The following is a 9,607-nucleotide window of genomic DNA, read 5'->3' on the forward strand; positions in this document are numbered from 1 at the left end:
CTCTTGGGGCCTGGCAAACGCAGGAGCAACTCTGAAACTGTTTCACCAGGAGGTGGCAGCAGTCATGCTGCTAGGACAGTATCAATCAAAGAGCATATTGCTGTGACCCAGTCAGCCAATGACAGGCCAAAGGTCTTCAAGGTCTTCAAAGTGACAGTCACTGTTGATTGCACTTGCGATTTTCTGCTTGTGTAAGAAAGCTCTTTAATTTCACTGCCAGGGCTTTGAGAATGGCAGTTCAGCAGATGACGAGGAGGTCTTTGACTGCGCGGTTGACTCCCTTTGCTGAACTGACAGTTGACTTGTGTCCTCTGCTCTGTGGCATAATTTCTTCATATTGTTTTTTTTATTAAAACTCCCCCATGAGCTGGCAGAGGTGACAAGCAGACACGGCGTTGGGTCTGTGTTTGGGGGTTTATCTTACGGGAGGAGGGGGGGAGGGGAGGAGGGTCGAAGCGAAGATTTAATCTTTCGTCTGAGAATTGGCGTACCGAGCTCTCGCTCTCAGAGGTCCGTCGCCCTCGTGGTTTTTACTCCAGGAGAGAAAGACGGTCACGCCTTTTTTTTCTCCCCCTTCACTGACACACCACCTCCTTCTCTTCCTTTCACAGCTCCGTCTTTAAAACTCGTCGACGCCGTCACCGTCTTCGGACTCCGCCCTGTCTGAGGGTGAGGCGGAGCGTGCTGGGTTTAGGGTGTGCGCTGGGTTCGGAGATCTGGACCGATGAACGATGGTTAGGGGCAGACAGACCGAGGAGACCAGAGGTCCGTCACCTCTCGCAATAATGCAGCGAGATGTTCTTGCTTTTCTCCTCCACGTCCCAGGGCTCCAGCTCCAGATGATCCTCCACCTCCTCTTCCCGCTCCTCCTCCTCCTGCTCCTCCTCCTCCTCAAACGCGCTGGCCTCCTCAGTGGAGGTCTCCAGACGGTAGGTGCGAGGCTGCTGGCCCTCGTTGTATTCGTAGATGGTGGGCAGGCTGCTCCTCATGCCGAAGCGCCTGCGGAGAGCGACCAGCAGCGGCTGCGGCAGGGTGAAGATGTCCACGTTGTTCCCCAGGTCCACCCAGGCCAGACGGGGGAAGTTTTTGGGGTCCTTCAGCACCTCCGTCAGGTCCTTCAGGATGGCCACGGTGAGGCGGTTCCCGTTGAGGGCCAGGGTGCTGAGTTTGGGCAGCGCAGAGAGGAAAGGCAGTAGCAGTTTAAGACTTTCGTCCTGCAGCTCCGTGAAGCTCAGGTCCACGGCCGTGACGGACGCTCCGTTACTCTGTAGGTAATAGGCCACGCGGTGGACGTCTCGGCCGGAGAGAGGGATGCCCGACAGGTCCACCGTGTCGTTGGCCAGCTTCTTCTTCAGAGTCGTTTTAAGACTGCCGGAGAAAGAGAGAGCAACGTTATTAAAACACTGTTAGAATGTTATTGAAATGTTACAGTAACAAACTGGCAAAAAGTGTCTTTTCCTATCTTTGTGCAGCCCTTGTGAACGGAGCTTTTGCTTTCTGGACCGAGCCCTCGGCTCCCCGCGCTGGCCTCTCTGAATGTGCCCGAAACCCCCCCCCCCCCACTCCCCACCCCCCCCCCTCTTAATGAGACTGTGTTGATTATTATGTGTCTGCCATGGATGTACTTTATCACTATGCCTGGGCCACAAGAGGAAGCAGCCATAGAGACACAGCAGAACCAGAGCCTTATCAACACAAAAACAAGAACAAAAACACAAACACAAACATGGCAGAATCAAAGCCTCAACGAGACAAAAAAAGACACAGAGCGAAAACAAAAACGAGAGTCCTGACAATGCGAAAAAAAAACACGGCCAAGTACCAGTGTTAAAAGCCCCTTCAGACCAGCCAGTGCCACCCAGATGGCGCGCTCTCCCTGGCCAGTGAAGAGCGCAGCAGTGCCGTGGCAGGCGCGATGCCCTCTGTCCCGACATACGGACAGCTCACTGCCCACGTGCCAGTCTGGCCCTGAACACAGTACTCGACCCCGGGGCAGGTCCAGAGGAGTCTGACCTCTGACCTCTGCTACACATACTGATCACTGTAAGGCACTCAGCTATGCCCTTTTCAACTGAAGCTCCTTAAAATTCACACAGGATTTAAAATTCCAACAGGATTTAAAATTCCGACAGGACTTAAAATTCTAACAGGACTAAACGTGTCGAAGCAATCGGCACACAGACAGGACCGGAATGTTTCATTGGAGTTTCGGTGCATGTTCCCTTTTGCGGTTGGTTCAGATCGGTGGCTGAGAGAGCCGCAAGGTCGCAAGGAAAAGGCATTTCGGAGAAGATTAGGACGAGAAACAAAAAGTGAAAAACAGCCGATACATATTTGTCTGGGCTCTGGAAATGTACCGTGTAAACATCATTTCATCTCTGTGACCAAACGGGCAGTCAGATCGGTGAGGAGCGTCTGCGCAGTGAAGCAGACAGAATCAGAGAAATGCCCGCGTCCGATCTCCACCGCTGTCACTGCGCGTTAGCACCAAACACATCTTCAGCAGGGATCACCCCACGCAAAACAAACACTCCGGAGGAACAAACAAACAGATCAACAAACAAAGCAACAAATCTCCATTCTCAACCAAATGGAGGTAAACGTTCCTAAGTGACAGAGACAGGCGTATGAACGCGAGGGAGAGAGAGAGACAGGCGTATGAGCGCGAGTGAGAGAGAGGGAGAGAGAGAGACAGGCGTATGAACGCGAGTGAGAGAGAGGGAGAGAGAGAGAGACAGGCGTATGAACGTGAGTGAGAGAGAGAGACAGGCGTATGAACGCAAGTGAGAGAGAGTGAGAGAGAGAGAGACAGGCGTATGAACGTGAGTGAGAGAGAGTGAGAGAGAGACAGGCGTATGAACGCGAGTGAGAGAGAGTGAGAGAGAGAGAGACAGGCGTATGAACGCGAGTGAGAGAGAGACAGGCGTATGAACGCGAGTGAGAGAGAGGGAGAGAGAGAGAGAGACAGGCGTATGAACGTGAGTGAGAGAGAGTGAGAGAGAGGGAGAGAGAGAGAGAGACAGGCGTATGGATGAGAGTTTGGCTTTGACTCTGGCCCTGAGCGTGGGAGGGATGGCTTCCCTGCATGGGACGCCATGGCTTTTCCCGCAAGCAGAGATGTGGAGAAAACGAGTGCGTGCTGTCAGATGGAATGAGTGGCTGTGCCTTGCCCTCCCCCCCACACCCCCCCCCACACCCCCCCCAGATAGATACAGACTACCTCAGACATTTGCATACATGAAGAGAGAGAGAGAGAGAGAGCGAGCTCTCAGCTTTCAGAATCATCCCCTGCATCTGCAGAGCGTTCCAGTCGGTACGGCACGCGCCTCCGGCTGCTGAGGGAGAGAGTTCCCCCCGCTTTTTCCCCCGTCTCCTCTACAACTCTCATAAATTAGCCATTGGTCATCATGTCTGTCAATCTCTCCTCTGGACCCGCCCACACCTCGCCTAAGAGCCGAGAGCCACGCAGATTTGTGAGGCGATGGATTCTCGGGGAGGACTGTAATTCAGCCCGACCTCCCCCTCTCTACTCCTTCAATGCCCCCTCCCCCTTCTCCTCCTCATATCTCTCTCTCTCATTTGTCTCTTTCTCTCCTTGGATTGTGATCAAATTTTCTCTCTCTCTCTCTCTCTGGGCTCTCTAACATCTCCCGCAGATTAAATTGTCACGGAAACGTTTCATACGAGCGGAATGGTAAAGATCCGGGTGCATTCGGGGTTGAATTCCCGGCTAATGAACTGCATATGTAATGTTTCTGTCAGGGAGCGATGCGGATCTGCTTCCCACGGTGGAGAGCTCCATCTGTCTCTCCCCCTCAACCACCCCGCCCCGCCCCACCCCGATTGGCACACAGGCTGTCCGTTTGGGCTCTTTCTGCTGCCAGTGCGGGATTCTGGACTTCCTAAGCCATGTGGTCTATTGTTTTTTTTTTTTGTTTGTTTGTTTTTTTTGGCCCGTCTTACTGGATTAGGGGCTTTCCTGTAGGAACAGCCAAACTCGCACCTTTGTGTGTGGGAGGAAACCATGGCACTGGGGAGATGGCCAAACAATGAGAGTCCTCCTGTTACCAGCTCCTCCCTGACGCACACACACACTCACAGACCTGAGCAGGCATGTCTTTGGGTGGAGGTGAGGGAAAGACCTGAAACCGACCTTGATTTGTTGGACCAAAGCACGTCGGTTTTCGGTGGCCGCGGGCGAAGCTAGTGATATGTCAACACCAAGCCTATGAGTCGGGTCCAGAGTCCAGCGGAGTCCTGGCCTTCAGTCCAACACAGTTCCTGTGAGCTCTCATTAAAATCACCCACCGCACAGAGAGACTCTCAAACACAACAGATCTCCTCCTTCATTATTGCTCTCGAAACCAAATTTGGGAATCGGAGTAGGAAAACAAATATCACAGGTGGATGAGGTTTTCCAGCACATAATAAATTGGTCTTTGAGGCATCTTTCTTGCTTCCCTGACAGGGCGTGTGTCTCACGTTAGATAGAGTAGTGGAGAAGAATCATTCACTGACTGAGGTAGGATTACATATGATTGTAAACAGAGGAACAAAATGACCTTTTTGATGATGGAATCTGCTGAACTGTTACTGCATTGTTACTCACTGGAATACTGACATCTTTTTTTGTTTGTTTGTTTTTTCCAAGGCTTATTATAAACCTGTAGCACAAAACAGTAAAAGGTTCTTCAGCTTAACTTCAATAAAACGGTACAAGTTTGAGATTTTATCAGGTTTCAGATTCAAAGGGCCAGAGTAACGCCCACAGCCAGCCCAGTAAGCCATTGAAAGACTATTGTTACCGCGGTCCATTCCATCGAGGTGGACGTGGTCTTAATAAAAAATGAGCTTTGGGTTCTATGCAGCGTAACGCAGCGAGAGGCCCGGGCTGCAGCTGATTTACTGCCGGTTTAAACCGCACTCAACTGCTATGAGCTCATGCAATGGTGAGTCTGCGCTTACACACTGACTTATGGCCAAATCCATCTCAAACACTGTCAGCGCAAATCCTGAGATTTACACAGCTAGACAGCCTCGTCTGTGTACTGCCACAACACTGCAAAAAAATAAATAAATAAATAAATAAATAAATAATCTAAGAGGACGTCAAATATCTCCTCTATAAAGCCTCTGTAGACTTACATTCTAACTTCGTCTGCACAGCGAACTTTGGCTGCTCTGGCATTAATGAATATATGAGGTGTGGCTATTAAATAATGACACTGGACTTATGTAAGTGAAACCACAGCGCGCATGTGCGAACCACATGGCATACGTTCACAAACGTAAACATAAACAAACGTTCATAAACAAACCCTGAAAGTTTTAATTCGCTCGCATCTTCGGTTCACTTTGGTTCAGTTTGCGTGTTACGCATTGTTTGAAGTAGACGTGTTTTTTCTGAAAGTGTCGTAAAAATGCTCAGTTTAAAAACTGAGCAACGCATCAATTTGAATTTTTTGGTGAAGTCGAACAAACTGGCGACTGTATCATTTCGTATGCTCACTGAAGTTTATGAGGAAGATTTGCATGTCACACGCGCGTGTGTTCCAGCGGCACCAGAGATTTTGTGAAGGTCAAGAGGATGTCGAAGATGATGAACATTGTGGACGTACAGGCATGTGAAGAACTGGCGTTCGAAATGAACAAATCATTTGAAATGATCGACAACTCAGCATCAGAATGATTGCAGAAATGGTCTCCATCGATAAAGAGACTGTTATTAAACAGTCAGTATTATTGTTATTAAACTATTGTTAAACAATTACAATTGAATTATAGCATTATTCTCATTATTTAACAGCCACACCTCATATGTGTTCCAGGCTTGTGTTCCTATCAGAGGCCATGCACTGTAGCCAAATACTGCCAAGTTTATGAATGGTTCAGGCTAGGGGTCAGGGCTAAGGGAACTTTATTGGCTCTTCTCACAACCATTTTCAGTGATGTTTGAAACAATTAAAAAAATAAATAAATAAGTCAAACAAACCGATCATAGACTTGTCAACTTGTTGAATATCGGATCCTCGACCCCATACAGGCGTCAAAATTTGACGCCTGAGACTTGACTGGATATTGGATTGTGTATTCTGAAGAGTCATGTATCCAATTCTTTTCCATCTGGAGGCGGGCGTGTTTGTCAGAATGTTAGTCTGAGTGTTAGTCTGAGTGTTAGTCTGGAGTGTTAGTCAGAATGTTAGTCTGAGTGTTAGTCTGAATGTTAGTCTGAGTGTTAGTCTGAATGTTAGTCTGGAGTGTTAGTCAGAATGTTAGTCTGGAGTGTTAAGGCTGGTTTGCAGATCTCAGTCGTGTTTCTGTGTCTCTTGCTCTATTCTGTTCTTGTTTCTCTCTCTCTCTCTCTCTCTCTCTCTCTCTCTCTCTCTCTCTCTCTCTCTCTCTCTTTCTCCCTGGATATCTCCCCATCAGCCCTGTTTTGACTGCGGTGGCCTCCGGTCATTCCCTCGTTGCTGCTTTGGGTTGTAATCAAGTCTCGTCTCTCCTTACTGTGCTGCAGCAGCCTACACCTCTTCACTCATCACCCCCCCTCCCCCGTACCCCCCCCCACCGCCCTTTCAATCAGCCTGCAAACAAAGGCTCTTTCCCTCAACCTGCTCCCCAGCGAGAGCCATGCTGCTGAAACACAGCCGTAAGCGCCCCCCCCCGTTCTACAACAGCAGCAGTGTGTTAGAAGTGCCGTGGTTTGCATCTTATGTGCAGTTTTCTTTTAAATGCTCTCTATAGGATCCTTTACGTTTATTGATTTAAGTGCATAATGGGAGTTGTGGACCACGGTGACGAGGTACAGCTATAGAACGTTTGAGAAGAGTGCTCGACTCGAAATGAAATGTTGTTTGAGAGGTTCACTTCGTAAGACATTCAAATCAGTTGTCCCTGCACGACTGCATCCCCCGCCCCCCCCCCCCCCCCCCCCCCCCCCCCCCCCCCCACCAATCTCGGCTCTCTGACCTAAACGAAGTGTGTGACTACCTAGGTAGGTCAGTGCACTAATTAAGAAATTCCAGTCATCCTGTGTCTGATGACGTCCTGCTGATTTCTCTGAAGTTGCGGGGCTCCGAGGCCCTGACTGCACCCTGCCCAGGCCAGCCTGTTCTCTGCTTTTCGCCGGAGAGAGCGGAAACACATGGCGACGAGTTGGAAACGCACGACGGGTCATTCCGCGATCCGAGGTCACCGCCGCTACCGTTTGTCGGAGGGACCGAGAGGTCGGGATAAATTTGGCTGCTGTCTCTGCTCCCGCCACCCTCCAGCTGCTCCTCTCCTCTCCTCTCCTCCCTGCTCTACTCCCTCACAGTTTCTTCACCTTTCTCTGCATGCTCCCGACGCAGAGCTCCTTCAGAAGATGCCTACGTTGCTTTAATTAGTCGTCAGAAGGCCGCCGTGAGCTCCGGGGTGACGGAGGAGCCATGAGTTGGAACGCTGCCAATGACTCCTCTAATCCCGGGAGCAGACATCCGCCAGGAGGGCTCCCGTGACATCAGCACACACCACGGGGGCATTCCCAACATGGCCATGACTGGCAGCTTGGCCGTCTGTGCCCCAAACACACACACACGGACGCACACACACAAGCGCACAGACACACATGCACACACACACATATACACACACAAGCGCGCACGCACGCACACACACACACACACACACACACACACACACAAGTGCACACGCACGCACACACACACACACACACACACACACACACAAGTGCACACGCACGCACGCACACACACACAAATGCTGTCATCTCACAGACACTCTGTTACCCACTGCTGCCATCAGACAAAAGCAGCTTTTGGAGAACAGAGCAGAGCACAGAGCAGAGACAGAACCAGACTGAGGACGGGCGTAAAGAACGGGCCGGTTCTCAAAGCCCGTCATCTTCCTCCTCATTAGTCATCCTCTTCAGGATATTATAGGACACAATAGCAAATCGAGATGTTTGATGGAAGGGGCTGAAAAAGGGCCTATTTTACAAACGTGAGTGTTTCAGGTCTTACAAAAACAAGGACCCATCATATTTATCCCATTGTCTCTTTTATAAAACATCAATACCTAATTTTCCATTTTATATTCTACAACTTTCCATTTCTATAATCATTAAAATAATTGGTTGGGCTGGTCTGTATAGGTGTGATTTGAAAGGGAAACACTATAAAAAAGCGTAATTACGTCCCATCTCTTTCTGAGGCGTCTTGCAGATGCGAACGCTGAGGGTATGGGGAGTTTCTGGGAGAGAATCTCTTGATGGGAGGTTTTGTGTAGCAGAGGAAGGTGATAGTGGTGATAATTATTCTAATGATGATAAGTATGATAATGATGAGAAAAGACGAGACCCTGTCCACGGATAAACACACCACAGAAAAACATTTTCTCCATCTCCATCTGACCCTTATGTACGTCTGTGTGTGTGTGTGTGTGTGTGTGTGTGTGCGCGCGTACAGGTCTGTGTGTGTAACCGTGTGTGTGTGAGTGTGTGTGTGTGTGTGTGTGGGCGCGTGTGTGTCTGTGTGTGAGTGTGTGTCTGTGTGTATGTGTGTGTGAGTGTGTGTGTGAGTGTGTGTGTGTGTGTGTGTGTCTGTGTGTATGTGTGTGTGTGTGTGTGTGTATGTATGTGTTTGTCTGCGTGTTCTTGTACGCTTCCCTGTATTTGTCTCTATGCGTATATGAGATCTGACAATGTGAATTATTAGTGGGGAAACTGCAGCAAAAGGCATGACTTACATAACAGCATCATGGAAGACTGCTTTCCAAGTCAGCAGTGAGCTGTGGGGAAAAAAGCCCTCAGTTATGAAAGCTCCATTAAAATGCATTGCTCTGGAGGGACGCCCCAGCGGTGAAGGGCTGCCGTTAGCTACCAGCAACCGTTACACGCCTCTGGATCTGTGTGAGGAACCACCTCAGATGAATGTTTTTCACTTCAAAAATGAGGAGATCTGAATTACAAATGTAATTCACATCATGTTCGCAGCTCAGTTCAGCATATTTTAGCCATGACTAGAACCCAGACAAATGCTCATGTCTGCGAATGATCTGACTAGAACCCAGACAAACGCCAATGTCTGTGAACGATCTGACTAGAACCCAGACAAACGCACATGCCTGTGAATGATCTGACTAGAACCCAAACAAACGCACATGCCTCTACAATTTATCTTATCTCTAAAATTTATCTTAACATCGAAACTCCAACTATTGTCGATTTTAAAGTTGATCTGTTTTGACTTGCTATGTTATTTATTTATTTATTTATTTATTTTTAATCACTTCTTATTATTACTATTTGACTACGGATGTGATAAATTTTATTTTATTTTATTTTATTATAATGCTTTCTATGTTCTTCATTTTCATATCTTTCTGAATCTTTATTGCATCCATCACTCACTATGTTAACATAAATATCATTCCTACACTAAGCTGTCTCGGCTTAACATCCATCTGTTTCTGTTTCTTTAATTATTGCTCACTGTTTCTACTCCTCTCTTTTAATATCATTATATTAGTTTTTACTCTGCTCCTGGTATGAACCGCTTTGAACAGCCTCTGGGTTTGAGTTGTGCTATATAAATAAATCTGCCTTGCC

The 9,607-nt window shown here is 48.5% G+C and overlaps 1 protein-coding gene across 1 annotated transcript in view; it reads right to left on the reverse strand.

The window, feature by feature from the left end:
- Positions 1-447: 447 nt before the first annotated feature.
- The window catches only part of lrrc75bb (leucine rich repeat containing 75Bb), a 24,605-nt gene continuing 15,445 nt past the window's right edge, over positions 448-9,607 (reverse strand). The window contains exon 4 of the mRNA XM_030768266.1: positions 448-1,368. Within this exon, the coding sequence (XP_030624126.1) occupies positions 771-1,368 (598 nt within the window). The 3' untranslated portion in view covers positions 448-770. The remainder of the gene's footprint in view (positions 1,369-9,607) is intronic.

This window comes from Chanos chanos, chromosome 3 (assembly GCF_902362185.1).
Source record: "Chanos chanos chromosome 3, fChaCha1.1, whole genome shotgun sequence".
In the NCBI taxonomy this organism is placed as follows: Eukaryota; Metazoa; Chordata; class Actinopteri; order Gonorynchiformes; family Chanidae; genus Chanos; species Chanos chanos.